The following is a 26,168-nucleotide window of genomic DNA, read 5'->3' as shown; positions in this document are numbered from 1 at the left end:
AGCTCCTCCCATCTCAATATTTCCCCATCACCATGACTCCATAGAAATTCCATCAAATTTTCTGTGTAATATAAAAAAACCCAACTTTCCTACCATTAATGAAAGGGAGACATGCTTAATAAATAGCCAATTTTAATAATAACTGTTAAAAAACACATAGGATAGACATTTACTGTACATCTACTGACAAATACTACAAAGCAATCAAAGTTTTACAGAGGATTCAACTTTTAAATTAAGACAAAGTAACACATGGTAAACGTTAACTTAGAAATAATAAACCGTTTTAGCATTCAGAGGAATGTAAAAATTATTTGTATTTTTTCTTTTTTAAAGAAAAAGAAAATCTAAATAAGCACTTTCCTGTTGACCGGGTTTATATACATGAGGGCAAAATATCACAGACAAAATTTAAGGGCTTAAAAAGATTCAGAAAGTATAAATAAGTTATCTGAGTTAAGTTGAATTGACCTGTTTGACACAGTTTTTGCAACCATAACCATGTTCACAGATGAATCAGCGTTCTTTGGTCTGTGACTGATCTGAGAACAGTCTTAAGCAAAATTGTTGTTGTGCTCTATCCGGGTGATTAAGGTGGACACCAGCCTCTCCAGCTGCTCCGCCCTCTGTTTGCCCGTCTGCAGAACCTCCTCGTGATTGGCCTTTTCCTCGCTGTCATAGTCCATCACCGCCTTATTAGTTATCAAAGACAGAGCGAAGACGCGCATCCCACAGTGCCGTGCCACGATCACCTCATGAACCGTACTCATGCCTAAAACAGACGAAGTATGCTTATTAAACAAGTTCACATAGAAAAAGCATATACACAATAGCATACAGAACAACTCACTGATCACTAAACCACTGCTCATTCGCTTAAAAAGTGACATTTGGTTCAACTTAAGGTATGTTTACACCACCACTATTGTACTAAAACACAAGTTTTTCCCGTTTGTTTTCGAGAAGTGTCGCATACAGACGACAATGTTGTCAAAAAAAGTTGCCATTCATTTCGATCTGCAAAAACAACTAACAGTGCTCTATTATGTATGCCTTTCCAATAGCACATGCACATGATGCAGTTAAAAAAAAAAAGTTTTAAGGTTCGATTCTGCTATTGTCACTTTGTACTTTGAAACAAGTTTTCAAAAGTTTGCATTCTCAATCTCAATGCTTTCCAGCTATTTTGTTACAGCATCACGGTTAATTTGCATAGTTAAAATTTTAAACGGTCACGCATTTCTGCATTTGGCAGATGCTTTATATATAGAGGCTTGTATAACATTTCATTAGTTTAGGCATTCCCTGGCAATCGAACCCATGACCTACAGGAATACTAACTCTTGTCAGTTCGAATGCTTTTTTCAGCCTGTCAGAGAACTTCACAATACTCCATCACATTATTTTATATCATAAATACCATGCTACAATAGCATAGCATGTTCTGGTTGGTTAAAAGAGGCTTTACAGCAGTCGAGACTCTTACCGACAGCATCAGCTCCCAGTTTGTGCAGCATGCGGCACTCTGCGATCGTCTCGAACGACGGTCCGCCTAGAACACAGTACACACCCTCTCGCAGGAAGTCACTGTAACCGAGCTCTGAACCCACGTCGAGCGCCAGCTGCTGGAGTTCTCGATCATATGCGTCAGACATGCAGGGGAAACGAACGCCAAACCTAAAAAGATAACGTAAGGCTTATATAGTGAACAGTTTCTACAGGAGCAAGTGTGGAATCTCTGTGGATCTGTTACATAACAGTGGTGATTCAATTAACTAAATAAACATGCCTTTCGTCATTGGGTCCAGCCAGAGGGTTGTTTCCAGCAAATCCAGGCATGTTGAGATGATCTTTGATGATCATGATGTCGCCTACTTTAAAGTCCTGGTTTAGACCGCCAGCGGCGTTGGTGAGAATCACGGTCTCCACACCCAGCAGTTTGAAGATCCACATAGGCAATGTAATCTAAAACAGAACAACAATCTTAGTTTGAGATGCTTTGAACCTCACATCAGTTGCAGTTTGCACCAGTTGTGTTCCATGTGTGCAGCACAAAACCAGTCCTAAGTAGCTCAGGTTTTTTTTGCAACCTCAGATTTTCAAATGATTGTATCTTGGCCAAATATGATCCTATCCTAACAAACCATACATCAATGGAAAGATTTATTAATTTTTTAATGACTGGTTTTGTGATCCAGGGTCACATCTGTGTTGTTTTTTTAATTGTTGATCAAGTATCGGATATCAGACCTTGGAGATATTATCATTAAGTTTTAAACTGTGGAGCAAAAATAATCTGTGTAAATACTATAAGTGTTCCGGTCCTGCATTCCACAGGGTCAAAGAGTTTACGCTTCAATCAGGCACACAACACAACCCGTTAAAACTAATTTGGTTTTCAATAAGGTCACATGTGGACCAAATATAGTTAGTTCCTGGTTAAGAAGGATCTCCAGGTCCTTCAAGTTTGTGCGACTTGCAATTTCAGTAATATTTAAATATACAGAAGTGAAAATCCATAGGCTTGGATCAGCACCCAGGATTTAATTGTCAGACTGACGAAGAGCCGTATTGTTTACATGTTTTGGACTCTTGACGAGCCAGAATGTGTGTATTATAGGGTGCCTGTACCTTTTGGATGGGATATCCCTCATAGAGATGAAACCGGCCCTGCATGCAGACACAAGGTCTGCCCTTCAAAGTGCCAAACACCAGCCGTCCTGCGTGACCGTGCACTGCAGAAGAGAAAGAAATGCACTGATTCAGTAATGGTTTTTACAAGATAAGGTACACAATATTCTATATTATACAGTCGACCCCACCTGTACTTTGGGGGAAGTTGGGAATGTCCCTGTAGTTGAAGACCACCTGGTCTTTCAAGGCATCAGCCAGTCCACCCAAACCCGAACCGCACACGATGCCCACCAGAGGACGCACTGCAGTCTGGGACAGAAGCCAGTCAGCTGTGGCCTGGCAATCCTCATAACTGTACCTGCGAAGAGAGAATGGAACAAATGAGTTCACGAGGCCCCTCACATGACTGCAACCAAATGTGTTTCCAGCACACCGAATTCACAGCACACGCATGCATGTTTCCCATCCTGACACACTTGAATGTCACACACAGTTGCATTACACTTTTGTACAATACACTTACACAACTGAGATATATACAATAGCATTTGGATATGTAGTGCATAATGTAGTTATATAACAACATAACTAAGTTGAACTGTTGAATACTGTAACGTTTGACTGCCTACGAAGTCTCTAGATACCAAATAAAAATATCCTGGCAAATCTGAAACATGAGCCACTTTCTGACACATCACAGCTGTAATGTCAGCGGGTGACTACTAAAATAAACTGTGACAGAGCATCTTTATGATAAGTACTCTGGCCTCTGCACAAAAAAGTAACATTAAAATCTAATTAGATTTACAATTGAATTTCAATACAATCAATTGACAAAACAATATCTGTTCTCAAAATAACTAGCCAATGTCCAGAAAGCACTTCTCCAAAGATAGTATGGTATTTATACGTATTAGGTGAATGGTTGACTAATACTAGTGGCTAATTAAATATTTAGATAGTAAGGTGTCAAGATCATATTGTGTCTGTTATACAGTATAAGCCTAGGTTATATATATTATTTTAAAAATATATATATTTTATCAGAATGTCAATAGCCTACAATCCATTCAAAGTCAAATTTTCCCTCCAATTTATATGTACTTCAAAAAGTGTTCTATAATCTTACCCCCGCGTTTAAATCAGGAAATATTCGCTTAAGTAACGGTCATTCGCTTCCCTGGCAGCTGTTCAAGTCACGCACGCCCGGGCATCACCACGTGCTCGTCACTGCTAAAATTCGGTTAAACTAAAAAATAGCCTACACTGCTAATGTAGGAATGAACGGATTAATTATAATAGGTCGACTTTAACTATCAAACTGAACTCCCTGTAACGTTACTATGCCTTTGTTACATCACCATCGAAAGAAACTAGAACTCAACCAGTTAACTTTCAAAAGACAAAATAAAGACACAAAATTAGATTCAAAAAACAAAAATCGTTTACCCAGAGCTGCTTTCAGGAAACATGATTAAAATCGCTGATCAGATCCTTCACGAATACGGAACGGAAATGTCGATGTTACTCTGTGGCGATGTGTGGTAAAGTTAGACACAAACGTACGCGACGATTTACCAATGAAACAAATAAAAGTGATGAGAATGAATCGATAACGAGACGCGAGAATGAATACAAGAGCTTTCTTGCCGTCGGTTTCTTATAGAGACGCCGCTTCCGCCGCTCCACCCCGCGTCTGACGCGCGCGCCAAGCGGAACACTCCTCTGACGCAAATACCTCTGGGTGGGCCGTCATGGGCTTCTGGTCTGTTATCAGTAAAATCTCACTTAAACTTGAGCAACAGCTGTCAGACTGAACACCTGATAACATGGACATTGGTTTTACTAGATTAGATTTATGTATGGTTGAACAACACAGACACATGTTAGGCTACTAAGAGTCACCCAAATATAAACATTGTCATGTGAGGCCATGTGTATTTGTCTTGTTCAAACTAATTCACAATGATTCAGATAAAGAAATCGTGCACTTTTAAACAAATATCATCAACTGCCTTTTCTTTTTGGCTTTGTATCACTAAACTTGAAGAACATGTGTATATTATGTAATACTAACATTTTAGGGTGTTTTTAAAAACAGTATTATGTTAAATCGTTTTTGCTGAGTTTTGAACATATACAAGAGAACATATTTCGTCCCGCTTTGCTCCGCCTGTGTCAACATTGCAGAAATGCCTAAGAAAGTTTCATAAATCAAAGTATTCAGTCCTCTAGCATTCCTCTCATGCTAAACCAGGACTGTCCAATCCTGCATTGTCCTGCAAAGTTTAACTCCAGTCCTAAATAAACACACCTAAACCAACTAAACAAGGTTTTCAGATTCTCTAGAAACTTCCATGCAAGTGTGTTGAAGCTGGTTGGAGGTAAACTCATGCAAACCGGACACTGGCCGTCCCGGAGCAGGATTGGACGCTCTACTAAATGCATCCTGAATTCATCAGAAGGTATTGCAGCATTTGAATTTACATTTAGTCATTTTGTAGACGCTTTTATCCTAAGCGACTTACAAATGTGGACAACAGAAGCAATCAAGTTCAACAAAAGAGCAGTCATATATGATTGTTGTGTTTATTTCTATTGGTGTATCTCTGGTCCTGTGAGACATGACATTTCGTTCCATTATATGTCCACACATGTAGAAGAATGACTAAATGAAATATAATAAATATATATAAATATAAAAAAATATACAAACCCATTTTTTTTAAATGGTCACGCATGCTTTATTTTAGAGTGAGAACAGGATCTAGGAGGGTGTCTCAGAGACTCAGAAAGAGTTCATGACCCCCGTTGACCTATGACCTGTCTCAAACATATCACATTAGGTAGAAGAATCCTATTCATATTAGCACCTCGTATAAACACACTTCCCACACATCAGTCAAAACCATCTTAGGGTTATCAATGGAGAATATACAATCACCTCTGTGACTGTTTAATGCAATATTTATCGTAACAGCACAGTTCCAGTTAAATTACTCAATGGCACCTAAAGCCCGGCATCATCGCAATTCATGACATCATAATTCTCTGAAACTGCTTCTGCTTTATATGTCATTTCCTGTTGTGATCATCCAGTAGTTCAAGGTACCCACAAGTGACTAAATGACTAACAGATAAGTATAATATTTACAACCTCACCTATAATTTAAGGCCTGATAGGGGGCCTGTTGTTGCCTCAGTCACTATTGTGACTGTTTCAGCTCAGAAAAACATGGCTGAAGAAAAGAAAAGGCTGTGAAGTGCTCGACTTGTACTGATGACGTGGTTCTTCTTTGCTCAAGCTGACACGCCTGTATCCTGACCAATGGAGTAACGGCTCGGCTCATGATGGCACACAACAATCCAGCCTTTTCCTCCGAGGTTACAGCTGTATAGGAATCAATAAAAATGTTCCCAGAGCTGTCCAGGTGCCAGGTTTATTATGCAACCAGTCCAGCGGAACAAGGTTAATGCCTCACCTTTGTGATTTGAAGAAATTAAACATTACTTGAAAGCCTCCATCTAAATGACCAAAGTATGATTTGACAGTAAATCAGCCTGATGGGGGTTTCTTTAACACTAGACCACATTTGAAATGGATCAGGGTGTCCAAAAATGCATTTTTGTCTTAGGACAACTTTGGACCACTTCAAATGCTGACTGCTGTAGACGGAGGGATCTGCATCTGATCAGCACGAGTCTGGAACAATCTCATGAATCTTTATGCAACAAACTGCACACATAACAGTAGTAATAACATTATCCACGTCTGATAATTGCAAAGCATACTCACTTCAGTCTGAGGGTGTGCATGAAAGTCACATGTCCCGGTCAGCACAGGAAGTGAGCAGGCCTGTCGTCATCATGAATAGGGATCCTATTATTCATAATGACTGAGAGTATGTGTGGAACGTGTGAAATGGGTTTAGCTTGACGTCTTTGAACCTGACTAGACTAATGCATGCAGTCCTTTTATTTGTTCTTTTTACATTGATTAAGCTCAGTTGAGACAAGTCATGGGCAAAATCTGGCAGATCTAGATTTTCCAAGCTTCAGTATCTACAGATAGACACAGGAGTGTGTTACTGAGAATCTGCAGAAGTGTTTCACCCTGCAATTTAATGTGAAATGGAATGAAGACTGGGTTTTATGGCGGTTAGGAAATAAACCAGTCCAGAACCAAATGGGCCACAACTCTCATTAAAGCACTGAGGGGTTTTTGTGTGATCTATGTGAAAAAGGCTGGTCCTGAAAGAATCTTCTAGTAGGATTGAGGAACTTTGTTGGATAACATTGCCTATAATGTTACATAATAAATGCATGGGTCAGTTTGACTGCAGAAATTCACTGCCAAACATATTTGGACACGGACCAAAGCAAATGTAAACTTTAACTCGGTTTTTCTCTCACAGCCTTTCATTAAACTTCCAAACACTAAGCCTTAGTAAATATACAGACATGTCCAAAAGTCAATCTCGAACTGCTTCTATTTGGCATCTTGTTAACTTAGTACAAAAACGGCAAATTAATGTGAACATTTTTTCTTTTTCAACTGAAAGAAACATGAGGAAATGTTGGTCATTATAAAAGTGATGCAATAGGAAGGGTGGGTTTCAACAAGAAGACTACTCTTTTTTCTTCAACTTTTTACAGTAACGGCACTCAGGATTTCCAGCTCATTGTGCGTTATCATTCTTATGAAAAATCATCACCGAGTCATCTCGGCTGTTAAAATAGATCAGAATGTGGACATTGTGCCAACTTTCCCTGTTTTATGTAACCTCTCTCTTATCACCCTCATTAGGAAAGAATAAGTTGAAAAGAGACAAGAATAAGGAAATGGGAGATAAGCCATGGTGAGTTTTATCGATAAGGACTTCTTTAGTGTCCACCATAAAACACTTTCCATAACTGTCAATAACAGAAACTTGTAGGAATTTAGTTTTAACACGCTGCAACAAACCGGTTATGAAACTCACCGAGTCGCAAGAATATTCAATTCCCAATGGAGAACTCGGATAAAAGCATCAGACATATTATTGTGTGCAGACACTGTTTATTTGAACAAATATGCAGGCCAAGGCCCTGTACAGGTCAGTCAACACATAGTAGATACATGAAGTGAAGGAACTGCGGCATGTCTGCGATTGGCGCGTATAGAGGGTGGTGCACTGATGGCGGCGTTTAGTGTCATTTTCAGTGTAAAAGTGAATGTCCTGTAAGTCCCAACCTCTACTCTGAGTTTAACAGCCTGTTTTCTTCAATTACTATTGCATAACACTTCATGCTTTTTGCAAGTCATTGTATACTAAGCCATCAGTTGGGTTGCTGATGACATGAACACATGCAAAGACAAATAGCCCAGTGTTCTTTCCTAAAAGGGCTCATTCTCTTCCTATTATAGAATTCAGAAATAATTCATTTACTTAACATTGTTCTTTCATCCAAGCTATTCACTGAAAATGCATCATGACATTGACAATGCTGAATTGCACTGGTCCTCTGCTGTTACATACAGTCTGGAAAACAGCAGCTTGGACAAGCAAACATTGCAAAATCTCTTCTTTTTTACTTTATGGGAAAAAGATAGTCATTGATAACAGAAAACAGACTGTACTGAACACTAAATACGTACATTTAGAACACAGAGTTTGAGTTTGTCAACAGCGATGGGAAGGTTGACATTGGCTGCGGTTCTTGATGTCTGAGATCGTTCATGCTCTTGATATAAACTCAGGGTTGGTTATGTGAGAACGTGTCTGGAGAATCTCACTCCAGTGTCATGCGTGAAACCTGCGACACTCACTTTGGTCCTCACAAGAGTGAACTTGAAGGCTTTATTGTTGTAAGTAACGTGCTCCTCCTGAAACTGAAAATTAGATGAGCTATTTGAAGGGACGTGATGTTTTGCATTATGCCAAATGAATTAAAATACAAAATGCAAACCTGTCCATGTCCGGAGATAATTAGAAAAGCAGAAAGAGAAGAAATAAAAAAGATCCAAAACTTCAATTACACTTAATACACATACATTCTTAAAAATAAAGGTGCTTGAAAGATTATTCACAGCGATGCCGTCTTTTTCGTGTCGATATCGTATCGATAACAGACCTCCAGGAAAAGATGAGGTTCATAAATCCTGAATTTTCTTGATCTTTTAATTAGATGAGAGCCACATGTCACCAGTAATGTGGAGAAAGACATGGAGCAGAACAAATTCAAAAAGTAACTTGAAAATAGAATGCATGTGATGCTGTCTGACAGTGAATGTGCACGGGATCTTTTTCAAATCAATCCAAGATGGTTTTATTCATACAGAGCCTTACAAAATGTACATTGCTTCAAAGCTGCTTTACTGACAAAATATTTCAGTATTAATATCTGGAAGAGCAGATGCAATAACATGCAATAAAATACAGATAAAGTGCTGGCAGCTGTGAATGTGCTGATAAGATAATATGTGAATTATGTCAGAAAGGAACAGACTAAATCATTGTTTTATAAATGCAATAAAAAAGGATTCAAATCAAGTTTTTGCTTGTATTTGATACTTTTAATCATTTATCAGGGGTCTTTGAGACAGGACTAGATATTTCAATTCAAGTTATTTCAATATATGTCTTACGTATGGACTGTGTGACCAAGATAGCCATAACATTCCTAAATCATAACTTTAAAGCTTTCAGCTGAAGAGTTTCTCAATTTTGAATGGACCAAAAAGTGGTTGGTTACTCATCTCATGTCATTCTCAATTCGAAAGGTTTTTGCTCCCAAATGAGTTAATTAAACATACCGGTTTAATTTTTTGACACCAAAACTTGACATTTTAAGTAAAGTTAAGTTATGATAATTTGATTTCTTTACTAATGACAGCATTGGGGTTTACAGTGTATGACTTACTTTCCTCCACTGAACATAAAAGGAAATGTTCTGAAGAGTGAAGTCATTCTGAATACAAAAGTTGGCTAAGGATTGTTTACTGATTATATTCCCCTTCAAGCTAGAAAAGTTATTTTATTAAATCAAGGTCAAATGCATTTATAATACATATTGCAGAAATAGTAAGTGTGCTAATACAAACGTACTGTAGTTACATTCTCTATTGTCCTAAAACTCTTGATTCTGCCCATACTGGAGATGAATGGTGCAGCACTGTCCCCTACTGGATACACTCATTCATATATCATTGCTGAGCTTTTCAGTAAAGGCAGAGGATTTAGAAAACTGTTTCAAGAAAAGAAATCCAAATCAACCAGGATTTAGGTTAAAAAGTATATGCATTTTAAAGAAAATATTTTTTAGGCTCTCATATTGTTTTTCAGTCATACAATGCATGCACAGTTATTAGTGATACGCTGTTTAAAACTGTGTTTGATGAACGGATTCCACAGCATATCACAGTAAATAACATGTGTACTTCTTACAAGCATTAATGCCAAGTTGTCAAATACTCTAATGTCAGAAGAAGACAGAATGCATGACAAAATACACTACTAAATAAAAGTCTGTTTCAAAATTGGAGAAAGGGACACCTACCAATTAGAACGGTGTCTTTAGTAGCCACAGGAGGGCTCTAGAGCCAAGGGTTCCTAAGAGACCATGCATCTGATTGCAGGAATGGAAGAACACGATGGAGAATCCTTTGGATGAACCTTGAGGCCAGCTGTGAATTACAGGAGTTAACACAGTCAGAGCACAGATTGCCCTAATAAAACTTCTCACGCTGATTGTCCACATAAAACTTCCCTCACTGGGAAGGCATAAAACTTACTGAGCGGCTCCCTTGGACAGAAAATGGGCACCACTATCCCAGACATAGTGGTAATGGTTTCCTCTCCTTCTTTGAATAAAAATACTGAATGAAAGTCTCTGCACAGTGTGTGTGTGTTTGTGGACTCGACTTCAAAAAGCATTGAATCTCATGAGGTAGGCTATGAAAAAGTTGTAGCTAGAGTGAACTGACAGAAAGGGTATGATACTGAACTGAATATCAACAGCGAGAGAGACGGAAGTTGAGTGGGAAAAAGAACACCATGTGCTCAGTAAAACAAACTAAGTGTAATGCCAGAGAAAAGGGTCAACAAAAGAGAAGAAACAGAACAGAAGAAAAAGGCTCTTCCGACAGAGCCTTCCAGCCAAAGTCCTGACCGACTTTCTTCACCTCTGCTTCCTTTTTGTGCCCCATCCTGTGTTCTTCCATCCACCCTTTCTTCTCTTGTGTATCTGCATCCTCTCATTTGCATCTTACATCCCCGAGTGACAGATTAGACTACCTAACTTTCCATATTAGATTATTAATTTATTTATTTTTGATAGGCTATTATTTTATTATTTTGCTTTTCATATTCAGACGGCATATTTAATTTAGCCTACATAGTTTTACATCCCTAGATTTAATTCTTAAAACAGTTAAAAACGTATCCAACCTTGAGTTCTTCCGGCCGCGCTTTGGCAGGTGGGCGGGAAATCAAGATTAACGCGCGTGTGAAAAACCCGCGCGCAAAATGTCTTGACACAAACCGGTCCGCGTTAAGATTTATGTGTCTGGTCCGTCTAGGGCACGCGGTAAATTTAACTTCCGCCACCACAAACTTCGGTTTTACGTTGTCCAGCCTTCAGAGATAACCTTTAGAGAGTAAATAATTAAATTTAATTAGTTATATATGATAGCCGCTTGTAACATTTACGGCCGATTATTTAGACTCCAGTAACACAGACTATACCCCAAACAAGACTTTCATAAGCAGAAATTGAAATGCAATATTAGGTTTCAGATGAAAGGTAACAATTTTTACTTTTAGACTATAAGCTAAAACATAACTGTTGACTTTCGTATTGGGAAGTTAAACAGACAAATAGCATCAAATACCACAAAAGTAAAATCAAGTCATAAGGCCTTTTTGGGAATGTAAAGCGGAGAGGAAGTCATTCAGTCTGTTCAAAAGAACAACATTCAAGCATTCTGCTAACGCAACATTAAAATATATAGCTAGGCTACATATTCCACACAAACAAATAAATAAACTTGACATTTTTGTGGGGCGGCTGTGAAAATAAGACCTACTACCCATTCAGCTTCTATTCATTACAGACTCGTTTTTATTCCCGAAAAAATAAAAGAAAGAAATATGACATCTATAGGCTAGTAAGACCACCCTTAAACCTTAAAAATAAATAAATAAATAATAAAAAATAATTAGCCTTTTAGGCTACTTAAGTTAAACTATTAATCTTGTATCTTTTGTTGCTAATTTTTTTTATATAGTTCTAGGCTATATTTTCTTGTTTGCTTACTTTTTGTTGTTGGTGTATCATTAATTAATAACAGTGTTGCATAATACGAATAGTAATTATAATTACGTCCCCTTCAGCGCCTCTTTTCAAAGGTTTGCACCTGTTTCTTCGCAGTTATTCAAGCGGACATGCATCGACTTCAAAGTCATGTCACTCTGAAAAAGTCGCAAATTCCGCTCGGATAGAGAAAAGAATCGCCACAGAACTAATTCAACATCCGAGGTCGTATTTATAAATAATGTATGTGTCCTCCGAACAACAGCAACATACAGTTTCTTCATTTCGACATATTTAAATCAAGCAGAAAAGTTTACAAAGGCCGAGGAGCGGAGGAGCTCAACAAGGGCTCTATTTACAGACGGAGACACGGGGGGCGGAGGAGGACCGATGAATTAATGAATTAAACTGTGCTGAGGCGCTCGAAGTACGGATTTCATCAACAATGAAAGGCAGGACTCAGACGAGAGGAGAAAGTTTTCAGATAGTGCTGCGAACAAAACTTATTGAGGAGTTCCACTTAAGACGAGACAAGAGATAGAAAGAGAGAGAGAGGGAGAGAGAAAGAAAGGGCATTACATAATAAATCGGTAACATTCGGCCAGCACTGACTGACACTTATTGCTGCTTAGGACACAACTTATTGCTAGGATCGAACCGATTATATATAGGATATATTTTTTTTTAACTTAACATATTTTGTATGTTTGCATAATTATTTAGGCTGGAGTTTTAAAATCGTATTAACTGTGTGAAATGTGTTTATTTGAGTTATAAACACTATGAGACCGTGTCACTCTTCTGGCGCGGATGCTGTTGATAAAGTTGTCAGGAACGCGCTTCTCTCCGATCTGAACGCTTTCACATCCTTCGCCTCAGACTGTCCTCTGATGTGTCCTGAAACTGGAAAACAGCAGTGACTGTTGTGAATCACAAAAGAGAGAGAGCTCTGCATTCAAGTCCTCGGCTAAAGGTAAGTGTTGAAGTAAACATGTAGCCTAACATCTACGCTGAAGGCCTAGAAGACTGCGTTTATTTCAGATGAAGGAGATTGGTGAAGAAACTCAACCATAAGAATCTCATTCATCTCTGCAGATTTGAATCCAGCAACATGTGTCATCCTTAAATAAGTCATGAATTCCAACATGAGTAAGATCCTTGCAGACATGATGTAAGACGTCAGGTGCATCTCCACAAGCAGAACATAGAATGCAAAACAGATATAATTATTAAATATAGACATAAGTATTATAGTGAAAATAAGTTGTTCTGATGTGTAGCCTGCAGTTTGATTGCTTAAATATACAGTGACATGTTTAATTAGTAATTAATAATGCGCATATAAAACTGTCAATATTCAGTTGCTTTAGTTTTATTTGAGTCGGTGTCACTGTCAAATAAAAGATTGTAATGCAAAATACATTTGAAAAAAGGAAAACGATTGACAGTAAAATTTAACCAGCAAAATATGTTTTTTTTACTTGTGTTTTGTTTGCCAAGTATTAGTTTTGTTCCTGTAAAATGCATTTGTCTGCAATAAGTATCATGCACATTTATTACAGTTGTATTTTGATTTATAATGAGAACTTTCAGTTTGTTTAAAGCTTTCAAATTCAACAGTTCACTCTATTTGTGTTTAATGAATGAGCTGTAGAGAAATAATATTTGCTGATGCAGAGATATAAAAGAGGAGGATTATCCGCTGCTATCAAAATAATTTCATAGACTCTGACTGAAACACAGCATCGCGTGGGCATTCTTTTCTTTTTTTGTTCCTTTCAACTGATCTGATATGCTCCCCATGGCTCTTTCTGGCAAACATCAGACCTGGCAAAGTTTTAGCATTTTCTTTTTGAACTTTTCCCTTGCCTTTCCCCCTTGTTTATTTCAACCTGGTTGTTTTGCAGATCTAAAGCCAGCCAATGAAATAACGGATCTGCCTAGATCAGATAACTGTGCAACAGATTAATTAGAGGTTAAGGAAATGTTGATCTGTTAAGCGGCTCGATTTGTTCGCAGAGTGATTCCCTGAGCACGTTAAAATAGAAAAGTCAAGTACGTTCAACTGCGACTGAGAGAATTGCATTGGATCCGGTGAATAGAGGAAAGTAAAAGTTGCTCATCCACAGAATACTGATGAGAGAGTTTTAATATCGGACTGTTTTCTGTCTCTCTCTCCATGTCATTCCTTCCTTTCTCTCTCTCTCTGTGTTTCTCTCACTCTCTCTCTCTCACACACACACACACACACATGCAGTGTTGTATTTTTCAATGGTGGCTTTTGTCTCTTTCATCTCATTTCTAAACAAAAGGATTCTTGTGTATACAGGACAGCGAGTGAGAAAGAAAGACATCGAGGGAGGACAGAAAGTGAGAGAAAGAGTGAGAAAGAAGATGAAGACAATTTGCAGTGGAACAACATGGCTTCGTTTTTGACGTTCTCTGAGAAATCAATCACTGATAAATGGAAATGATGATAACTGAATTAGTTTGCATGTATTCCTAGTCAAATATTTTATGCACAATGTATATTTGTCTCCAAAACTATGCATTTCAAGCCTTTAAACCAAAGGTCTTTGTGAGCATGAGAAACATACATTGAGTCAAGTGCGTGTCAGCAGTATGTACTGTCTCAGTGTGCACACGTGTGGGCGCGTACTCGCCGGAGTTCAGAGGTCAGCTGTGTGTACACTCCGCTTATAACACGTGCCCTGCGAGGAACGCCTCCTCCATCTCTGCCGGCTTTAGTATTCAGAGCACAGCGATCCAGACAGATACCTATTCATTCTCTCAGTGTGAGTCCAGAGAGAGAGAGCGAGGTCAGAGAGGGGAGAGCGTATCACATCTCCCTGGTACTCATTCATTTCATTTATTTTATTTGGTGCGGAAGGCAGAAGCTGAGTGAGACTAAACTACCACTTAGACGTTTAAACAAGAATGCAGAGGGAGAGAAGAGAGCGAGATTGAATAGAGTCACCCTTGAAAGCGATTCCTTGTGGAACGTAGTTAACATATCGGTTCTTAGTTATGTTTTCAAGTTGCTGTTTTGTCCTTAAAGTCACAAATTAGTCAATTGTTTGACATCATACAACAATTAGATTAATGTGGATAGCACCTCATCATCATCAGTGATCCTGTCAGAATTTAATGAGGCACATTAAATCAATACTCATGGTTTCAAAGCAGCTTTACAGAAAATCATGATGTTAATGTTTATACTTTCTTAATATCAAATGTTTATAGTCACATTTAGCGGATTAGAGCGGAGTAAAAATATATTATACATTTTGTAACAGTACAAGCAATCAATAAATTGAGATTTGTTATGTTGAGCATGAGAACTGGGCGATGCTATAGTTACATTTTGCATCACAATAAAGAAATGTTTAAGCTCATATTGAGAGTTTTTTGGTGAATTGGAGCACAGTTTAAATCACTGTTAAGATTTCGTCAGATTACAGGTGATTTTGTTTTCTTAGGAGAAACACTTTTCTTCATCCTTGTCTCAGTTTCTTTTAATCAGCTGGAGTTTTGGTGAATTTTTAGTGGATGCACAAAGTCAGTTCTCCTCAGGTTCACAGAGGAACCACAGAAAAACAAGCATTTTCAACACTACATCTAGTCATTTCAAACTGTACAAACGCTTTCTTCTGATAAATGTTTTGCTTGAAATATGTTTGTGCCATCCTTTTTTTTTTTTTTTGCTTGCCCATACAATAGAAGTCACTGGTTTCCAAAGTTATTTGGTTCCCAATGTTCTTCAAAATATCTTTTGTGGTCCACTGAAAAAGTGATTTCCAGATGTTTTACTTGTGTTTATGTATTCTTATTCTTATGATAGTTGCTATTTAGTTACAATTCATTGGTCTATAACATCAGACTATAAAACCGTTATTGGTTCTTGAATAGAGTATGATTGTGTAATGAAGTTTTATTCCAAGACCATTTTGGATAAACAGTGTCAGAAAATTCAGTTTTTTGAGCATGATCGCTGTACTCTCAGCTAATGTGTGGTTTGCATACACAAAAAGTTTGAACTAAAGCTGTATGGGAAGGGAGTGAACTAGTGATTGAAAAAACTGTCCAAGCGGCATCTACAAAACACAGTTTATAAAGGTGAAGGATTAAGAAGCGTCACCCTCAATGTAACAGAGGAATGCAGAGAATATGGAAAACATTGTGGTGTTCTTTTCATCTCTGATTCCTTCCTGGGGTTTTGTGTTTTTGGATGGTGAATAAGTCCCCCTTTTCAGCGCTCACCCGGGCCAACCGAACACGACATGTGAGTTGGTCAGCGTTGACGACTAGCCTTTAAATGAGAAAGGGCAGCTGCTTCCACTGTGTGAATGAGGGGCATTTAATGCACTTGGGCAGCTGGAGGGTCTGAATATAGTGTCAAAAAAGAGTAACGGACCACCAGGATCGCCCCCAAAACTGGCTCTGTACCCCTTCCTGGCACACACAAACCTCAAGAGAGAAGGATGCTCGATAAAGATCGCTGTGAAAGCTACTTTCCCCATTTCAGCTTTTAGAGAAGTCTGTTTTAAATACTGCCGAGAGTCGCTAATGTGTCCCTAATGTGGCTCTCTTTACTTGAACGATGTACGTCTTTCAGATAGAGCTCAGACAGAGATAGAGCCCTCTCTCTTCCCATGTGCTATTTCTTCTAAAATGCTACGAGACGACCTAGATTTTTACAGAAGCTGATAAGGGGACAGGTTTTTCACACAGAGGGCTAACTGCTGGATGGGTTATTTCATTAAAAAGAACTTCTATTTATGTCAGAGTAACAAGATACTTGTAGTTTGTGTAACCTAAACTGTCACCTGTATGAGTCCCATCTGATAACATCCACTGCTGGCCGGAAACAAAATGAGGGAAATAAGTGGAATTATTAGCAAAATAATAAATGGAAATGTGCTGCTGCAATTGTCACTCCAAAACCTGAACACTTAAACAAAAAGATGTCCAGGTTTTCATGTTTCAGTGTTTGGTCATAATTGAACACTAACCCAATTGCAGTCTGTATCTTGTCTACTTAGCAAACAGTCTAATGTGCTCAAAGCTTCAACTAGAGTTTTGGACGAAGAAAGCCTTGTCACCTGTGCATTTTAGAAACTGCATTTTGAACACAAACAACTACATCAGTGGATGAGTTTTAATGTTTAAATTATTTATGAAGCTCTTAGTTCAAAATCTCTGTTTGCAGATTTGACGTCTAAAATGTCATGTGTTACAAATAGCAATATATTACAATTTATTTTATTTTATTTCCCATGACCTGTGTATATGCATATTTTAAATTAAAGGTAGCCAACCCTGCAACCCTGGAACTCAAGTCTGCAGGAAGGTAAAATATATTTAAACTAGCTCTATCTTCCCTCCTAGCTATGACCTCAGCCACGCCCCCTTCCTCCCGTAGCTCCTCCCCTCAGAAGGTCTGTCACACCCAGACACAGACAGACGTTCTTAAGCCACTCCTAGGTGGAGGAGGCGGGGCTTCAACAGGAAACGGACCTGCGGCATTGAGACGCCGTCGACGGGTGCTATCTAAAGATGGGCGGAGCAATGTACGCATCGAACACGTCAGCGGCCGAGGGACGCTTTACCTGCGTGACCTGTGGACGACCTTTCTGGACATGCAGTGGCGCTACAAGCTTTTCCTGTTTTCCGCAACCTTCGCTGGCACCTGGTTTGTCTTTGGAGTGCTTTGGTACTTGGTGGCACTTGTGCATGGAGATTTGCTAGGTGAGGCGGGAAGGAGATATTCTTCAAAAGGACCTGGATATTTATTTTCATAAATATTGCAACCCTGTTATTTCCATGTCTTTGTTTCTTGTCCTTTTCTCACCAGAGTTTGACCCTCCGTCCAACCACACGCCATGTGTGATGCAGGTCCAAACCCTAACTGGAGCATTCCTTTTCTCCCTGGAATCACAAACTACGATCGGCTATGGCTTTCGATGCATCACTGAGGAATGCCCACTTGCTATCATCCTGCTTATTGTCCAGCTTGTCATCACAATGGTGATGGAGATCTTCATCACTGGAACCTTCCTTGCCAAGGTACAACTAAAACTAAATTAATTTGGGTAAAACATTGCTACAGCACGTAGCAAGTGTACAGTTGCAATAATAATTATTTCTGGTTGTTTTAATATCTTACCATCATGTGTCTATTTTGGCGGAAAACCTGACATTGGCCTGTTTATATGCACTTCTCATTACAAGTTTGGGAAGAAGACTGGCAAATGTTGAGTTCCTAAATGTTTAAGTGATCCAAACTCACAGCAAATGCAGAGTCGGAGTTTGTGTGGAGCAGCATTTGCTGTGAACTGCTCTTTTCTGTCCTGCTTTGCGACACTGAAAACACTAGATGATCCATCATGAGATGCCCACGTGTAAATGAACACAGTGCCAAGCTTCAGTGCATATTTTGGTATTCGTAATAAATGGTGTTTTGGGTTTTATTAAACATGCAGCTGTCCTGGAACTGGATTGAACTGGAACAGTATCTGATTAAAAAAATATATTTTTGTGACCTGCACAGTTCTCTCTGATCTAATAAGGCATTAATGTTTTAATCTGGGGTATGTAGGTAGCACGGCCGAAGAAACGTGGTGAGACGGTGAAGTTCAGTCAGCATGCGGTGGTTGCTAATCACGAGGGCCGACCTTGTCTCATGATCCGTGTCGCTAACATGCGTAAGAGCCTCCTTTTGGGCTGCCAGGTAAACACATCTGATGAAATAACGTTAAATTATATATTAATTTCCTAGCGTATGTGCAACTCATCATATGTCCAATTCCTGGGGTCCCTCAGGTAACAGGTAAGCTTCTGCAGACGTCGCTGACTAAAGAAGGAGAGACGGTGCGTCTGGATCAGAGAAATGTAGCCTTTCAAGTGGACACGTCCAGTGACAGCCCCTTCCTCATCCTGCCCCTCACTTTCTACCACGTGATAGATGACAGCAGCCCACTGCGGGCTTGGGCTGCCAAAGGTACGGAAGACTAGGAGAACTAAGAGGAAAACTGGAACAATAAAATGATGGAATTCCAAAATGGAGCCTGAAAGCCTAAGCTTATATTGAAAATATTCAATACTTTCTATTGTAAGTTGAACTTGTATCATTGGAGCTCAACTGGAAGAACATAGTGCTGGCTGTGCCAAGGTCTTGGGTCAAGCATCTGCCAAATGGTAAACGTAAAACAGAACAGGCACAGTTTCAGCTGGTGCAACCTTAGGTGTCTTGCTCTGTTGGCTCATGGATCATTCCTTTCAGTGAATGAACCAGCAACCATCTGCTTACCAGCCTTACACTTGAACTACTAAACAACACTACTCCATTTCCTCATATATGCACAGTTTGAACCCATCACATCACAGGAACTTTTAGATTACTGTTGCTATAACAGTACAGCATAGTGCTAAAGCCATGGTCATGGGTTCGATTCCCAAAGAATGCGTTCCTTACGAATTAAATGCATGACACTGTGTATCGTGAGCACAATATAATTAGCTTTTGATAAAAGCGCCTGCCAATGCATGTGGGTTTGATTCCCAGGGAATTGACCCAATGAGCAAGTGTACCAAGAATGCAATAATTAGCTTTTGGTAAAAGCAGCTGTCAAATGCATGTTAGTGCTTCGCACATAGCTTGTGTGAGTGATTGCGTGAGAGTGCAGAGATGGCGCTGGCTATGGTGGCAGACGAAGACTGTCAGTAGGATACACCTGAGAACAGGGACAGCGTGGTTGGGCACTGACCCCCGTGGCTCCAGCAGAGTTGCTCTAAGGATAGAGTGCTACACGAGAGAAACGTGAAACAGCAGTGTGGGGAGAGGTGTCAAAGATACCGGAGAAGCTCTGTTTCAGAGCAGAGGTCACGCTGCAGGCAGAAGGTGCAGGGAGTTCTGGCACTTTGAGAACACACTGGTGCCCTGTTTCCACTGACACTTCACACCTGAATCAAGTGCGTGTAGATGGCCAAAGTGGCTCAATTTATGTTTCCATTTTACCTCTCCTTGATTAATCATGAGGGTAAATGCGAATTGGATTTGTACATTTACTGTTGCTTATGTAAAACTTACTGCCATGATTCTAGGGTGTTTGGGTAGCTTGCCAGAGCATTGGTTTATAGAGAATTGCTAAAGTGTTCTGGGTTGTTGCTTGCTGGTCCACAACAAAATGTAATGATGGGTTTGTGTATTTAGTAGTTAATCGCAAATGAACACCACCACAGTCTTGTAACTATCAGTGGGAAAAACTTATGAACTTGGGATTTTCTTTGAGCAATAAGTTTCGGATGTGGGAATGTGTCTTTGACTCATCATGTGTGAATTTATGGAGGACAGGTGTTGTCCCACCAGTCCTTGCTTCTACCAAAACAGCAACACTTATCAGAAGTAATCATCCAACCAATAGCCAATGTAGCTTGCTTTTTCAATGCTTCTATCATGATTTATTGAGGTACCACACAATTCACGGATAGAACAATATCATTGGAATCACCAGCCAATAAGATTCAATGCTGCTGTCACATGATTTAGAATTTAAAGCGGTAGATGAGCGTGCACTTAGAATAAACAGATGAAATCGTTCGCTGGTGTGGGTGCTAATATCGTTATCTTTATAGTTATCGATTTTGGTGTGTATGGGCCTTAAATGCAAACATATCTCCTCTTGTCCATCAAGCGCTCATTTGCGAGTCAAAATCAGAGCCACAAGGCTGGTCTGTTTTAGTGGTTTTAAAGGATTTTGGGTGCTTGAGACTGGTCAGATGGGAAGACCAGCTTAAAATGTTTTTCAGCAAGGACTCCTGGTGTCAGGATTGGAATTGTGAGCCATAGAAATGCTTTGTGGGAAAGACTGCAAAAGTTTAATTGAATATTGGGAGGTTAAAGAACAGAAGCAGATTTCACATTCTCAATTAAATTTTACTGTGAATTGTAGAAAATTGAATAAAAACTTAGGTGAGGTGGGGGCATGTTTACAGGAACTTGGAGTTTCTATTATTGGCAGATGAGCTGCATCTATTGTCCTCTTCCTCCTTTCATCTCATTTTCTCTCTGTTAGCCCACATTCACTTTCTCTGTAGACGTAGCTTTCCCTCTCTTTCTTTTATAAATACTCTCTCTTTGGCTGGAATGCGTGTATGAGAGCGTGCCAGAGCGTCTCATTAGAGGCACAAAGCAGCCCAGTTCCTGGTGCTGACACGCAGGTCGTGGATCCAGTTACGGTCCCAGTCTCTACCCCATCGAGGGCCCAAACTATCAGACCCTCCGGTCCCCGCTTTTGCACTTGATTCACTGAATGTGACTCTCATCTCGCACGTCTATGAGTTGTTCCTATACGTGCATATCCTTGTGTATCCGTTCTTCTCTCGTCTCAATGCTTCTGTCTCATGGTGTTTGTAGTCTAGCCAGATCGCCCAGTGTAATTGACTGTAGTCGGATTATATGGTATAAGGTTATATTTAATAGACCCCACTTATGCCTAATGCAACCTAATCCAAATGAAATTCATGATGACTTCCCGTTTGATTGCGTTCTTCCAGAAATGACTCTGATTTGTATGTTGACCGTTACATTTTTCTTTAAAAACCTGAATATGAAGTAGAAATAGCTATTCAGGTTGCTCCAATGGAAGCACATTTGCATATGAATGAAGAAACTGGCACGGACCGTAAAAACGTGTCCGAAAGCGTGCCAGTGCATTACAGTGTGAATCTGTATGTGCCTGAGTGGCTGTGTGTAAACGTACGTGTATGGACGGGTGCCAGCGCACCAGTGTGTGTGAATCTACAGTAAAAAACTTAAACACACAGTGTGCCAGTCTGCTGAATGTGGCATTGTGTTTGCGTAAGAGACTGAGAAGAAGAGACGCCAAGTGTTAACTCAGAGTCAGCATATAGCTATATGAACCACCAAACAAAATGTTCTCTCATAAATGTGTGTTTGTGTATGTGTTTGACTCAAACTAGGGCTGCAAGATATATCAAAATAAAATATTATGTTAGGGCTGAATGCACTTAATTGAATAGATACAGAGTTTTAACATCTTGGTGAGCTTTTGTTAATTTACTGAGAATCAAGCTGCTGTAAGATGCTGAAACACTGTATTGTAATATACACACGTGTAAGTGAACACAGTGCCAATTTACTCTGAAACCAGCAGCGCATATTTATTTGCAATCAAGCCATAAAAATGTAAGCTTGATGTTTTAACTTTTGAAAATGAAGAATTAAAATGCAAATATTAGTATTGTCATTTTATATTTGTACTGTAATTTTTTGTAATATATATTTTTAATAATCACAATAAAATCCAAAACTTGTGTCCTGTGAAAACTCAAATGGAAAGTAAAACAAAGTGTGATATTAATTTTTCTAATTTCTTTTCAAAATTATTTAGTTTCCTCAAGCATTTTGGAACGAATAAATATTTCCAAATGCTATTAAAGTCAAATGAAAAAATATATATATATATATATTTGACCAGATCACAATATATATTGCAGAAAAACTAAATATCACATTGTCAGTTTTTGTTTTCTTCAAACATTGTGTTACATTACTTCAAAACATGCCATATCAAATTTACCCCTATGTGTACATATTCATATATATATATATATATATATATATATATATATATATATATATATATATATATATATATATATATATATATATATATATATATATATATAAACTGTAAAAGAAGTAATGATTTCATTCCTTTATTAAACTTCTATGTGATGGGGACATGAAAATGTACCAGATAGTAGGACTGACCCATATATAAGTAGGCTATCTGGTTTCCTGAAACACATTAAAGACACAGTGAGAGGCCACATCAGATCTGTCCGCTAGTAAACACAGACATCCCCTGAGGCTCTGTTCTGTCATGGTCAGTGTGTGAACGACAACAAAGAACATCTTCACATGCTGATAATTAATACATGTCAGTGTATTCGCATTAATTAGCCAGTGAGTTTTAAATTCATGAGAATTTATGATTTGCATACACGGTTTCTAAAATGTTTTGAATGCTTAAATGCAATTCTTACTCTCCGAATGAAGAGTAAATACTAGGAAATACCCCACCATTTATCATCTGTTGTTTTAGCATTAACAATAAAATAAATGATATTAAACTAAATATTTAATAATGTAATGCAGTCAGTTTCTAAGTGTGACTCAAGTGTCCAGTTACGTTTTGGGGGCACTGTAAAGCATTGTGAGCATGATCTTGTGTTTGTGGGTTATGAAACCCCATGTTTTTTGCTCGCAGAATGCAGAACTGGCTCTGGGTTAAAGTAGAGACTGTTTTCACAGATGACGGTCTCTCGCTCTGAATGTGGGATGTTGATGCAGGTGTGTGTGCGATTTTAAGTGTGTGTGTGTGTGTGTGTGTGTGTGTCAGTGGGTGAATGGCATGTTTACGACTGAAGGCATTTAGATTTCTGCTGGTATGAGCCATAAGTTTCCTTACATACTAACACATCATTTTTACATCATTTGTTAATTGTCTTGTTGTCTGAATTGATAAACTATCTGCTTTAATCTAAAGTGTGTATATGGTGTAAAAATTTATTTTAGGGGCCAAATGTTTTGAGAATTTTGTAGATGTCTTTCATAGACTCTAGAATTAGAATCAGAATCAATATTTCATTTATTCACCAACTGTGCACAAAAATGCAAGTAATTTGCTAAAATTTCCAGGTCCTTACATAAAATAGAAAAAAGTTAATAAAAACTGAACGTAATATCACATTATTTTATTTTATTTTATTTATTTATTTTTGCATTATGAGTAAGTTTCAGTAATTTTCTTTGTATATTTGATTTGAGTTATTTTAGTGCATCAAGTTTAACTGTACAGTAAATGAGAAATTTTATTTTACATTATTTCAATGAATGCTTCTTTTATTTCAAGTTTTTATTTATTTATTTCTTTTATTTCAAGTTTTTCACCATGGTTTCAGTTATAGTTAACGAAAACAACCTTGCATAATATACATGAAAAAAAAATTATAAATAAGGTAGAAAAATATAAAAGTATTTTAAAAGTAATATACATTTAAATGGAGTAAGGAGAAGGCTTAAAGGGTTATTCCACCCCAAAATGAAAGTGTTGTAATTATTCACTTACCCCCATGTCGTTCCAAACCCATAAAAGCTTTGTTCATCTTCTCGAACACAATTTAAGATATTTTTATGGATTAAAACCGGGTGAGTGACATGGAGAGACACAGAGGAGACTGTTGACAAAGGAATTGTTGAATAAAGTCATTATTTTTGTTTTATTCGCGTTGGAACGACACCAGGGTACGTGAAATATCCAAATTCTATTCAATAGGAGAATGTAAGTGAAAATAGACAAGCTACAAAAAGTATTTTTGATATGACTCTCTAGGTTTGCTTATATTCAAGCATGAATGAGATTTGAGAATTTCTCCAATTTTATTCGCCATACTGAATGAAAGTTTGCAACAAAATGGGATGAATTATATTAATCACTACTAAATCTCTTCCATCTGTTTCTCTATAAGGTGGCGGGTGGACGGATCCGGAGCTGGCTGACTTTGAGCTGCTTGTGATCATGAGTGCTACTGTGGAGCCGACCTCGGCCACATGCCAAGTCCGCACCTCCTACCTGCCCGACGAGATCCTGTGGGGCTACGAGTTTCCTCCCGTCGTCTCCCTGTCCCCCTCCGGAAAGTATGTAGCTGATTTTGCCTTCTTTGACAAGGTTGCCAAGACCAAGACCCCACCCCTTTTTAAACAAGCCCCGCCTCCAAGCACCCAGTCGCCCCAACAACAAGGCAATGGCAGTGGAGTCCAAGGAGTGGATCTGGAGAAGATACGATTGGAGGAGAGCTACCGGGAGGAAAGGGGGCGGGACAAGGGGCGTGTCCGAGACCAGCTCAGCGTCCGCATTAGTAACGTCTAGAGAGCGGAAAACCCAGATGAATGAGTGAACGGGGGATCAGATGGAGATAAATTGCTTGAGTACTTATTTGATTCAGTGTTAGCCAACTTTTTTTTTATGATGCCACTAGGCTTACCTGTTTTACTAGGTAGGGTGCCAGTAGAGTTGGCTAGCGCTGAAATGCACTGGCGTACAAGCATGAAATAGAGAAGATAAAGACAGAGCGGCTATGTTCGGAAAAGCACACTAGCATACCACATTTCCTGTTTCTGCAGTATTTGTGTCCCTGGAGCACAAAACCAGTCTTAAGTCGCTGGGGTATATTTGTAGCAATAAGAAAAAATACACTGTATGGGTCAAAATTATTGATTTTTAGTTTATGCCCAAAATTATTAGTATATTAATTAAAGATCATGATCCATGAAGATATTTAGTAAATTGTATACTGTAACTATATCAAAACTTAATTTTTGATTAGTAACATGCATGGCTTAGAACTTCATTTTGACAACTTTAAAGTTGATTTTCTCAATATTTAGATTTTCTTGCACACTCAGATTCCAGATTTTCAAATAGCTGTATCTCTGACAAATATTGACCTTTATAACTGGTTTTGTGGTCCAGGGTCACATATAGTATGTGTACTGTGCATAGCATGCAATTTTCTGTACGCACAAAACACACAGTTGATCTACTATGGCAAAACTATTGGAAAAATATGGCTTTCCCTACATTTTTGGCAAACTTCAAAAACATACCTATACATACAACTCACAGCAGTTTATAATCACAAAGAGCACTGTGGCGATAAAGCACCAACAACTTTTATTCCTTTGCACACAGATTATTATCATTACAAGTAAAACATTTTGACGTTCGCACATAATAATCACATAATCAGCTCTATATGCATGATTTTTCGGACATAGTAAACTTGCTCGATAGCTCACCCGGTACAGCATTACACTTGCCATGCGAAGCAAAGAGTCTTCTGAAACTAATGATAAAAGAGCTCAAATGTGTTTAATCTCACAGCTGCTTTTGTTAACACTATCGGATATATGTTTAGGGTTGAATTTATTGTAGATGGTACTTTATTTCAATACAAGATACTTTAAAAAATAGTATGCTACATGCATCTGTCAGTGTGCTAGTGTTTAATTCCGGATATAGCTGGAGTCTGTAAATGAGAAATACTGTAAACTACTAAACTATTAGACCATGTGGAATCAAATGATGATTCAACATAGATCTGCTGCTTTATTCATGACAAAACAGCAAGGGACGCTGGTGTGATGGAGCTGC

At 38.5% G+C, this 26,168-nt stretch overlaps 2 protein-coding genes across 2 annotated transcripts; one reads left to right on the top strand and one right to left on the bottom strand.

The window, feature by feature from the left end:
- Positions 1-115: 115 nt before the first annotated feature.
- On the bottom strand, positions 116-4,363 carry LOC113105882 (purine nucleoside phosphorylase). Its single transcript, XM_026267251.1, has 6 exons — positions 4,084-4,363; positions 2,823-2,992; positions 2,632-2,735; positions 1,790-1,965; positions 1,487-1,677; positions 116-772 (listed from the first exon to the last, which is right to left on the bottom strand). Exons 1-6 carry the CDS (start codon positions 4,104-4,106, stop codon positions 555-557), a joined length of 882 nt encoding a protein of 293 aa, XP_026123036.1. The 5' UTR covers positions 4,107-4,363; the 3' UTR covers positions 116-554.
- Positions 4,364-12,298: 7,935 nt separating this feature from the next.
- Positions 12,299-25,328, top strand: LOC113105876 (ATP-sensitive inward rectifier potassium channel 10). Its single transcript, XM_026267244.1, has 6 exons — positions 12,299-12,901; positions 17,317-17,676; positions 17,783-17,994; positions 18,527-18,658; positions 18,751-18,928; positions 24,484-25,328. Exons 2-6 carry the CDS (start codon positions 17,319-17,321, stop codon positions 24,882-24,884), a joined length of 1,281 nt encoding a protein of 426 aa, XP_026123029.1. The 5' UTR covers positions 12,299-12,901; positions 17,317-17,318; the 3' UTR covers positions 24,885-25,328.
- Positions 25,329-26,168: the final 840 nt, after the last annotated feature.

This window comes from Carassius auratus, chromosome 7, assembly GCF_003368295.1.
Source record: "Carassius auratus strain Wakin chromosome 7, ASM336829v1, whole genome shotgun sequence".
NCBI lineage: Eukaryota > Metazoa > Chordata > Actinopteri > Cypriniformes > Cyprinidae > Carassius > Carassius auratus.
Note: the sequence above shows the minus strand (reverse complement) of the source record. Positions and strands in the feature narration are given on the sequence as shown.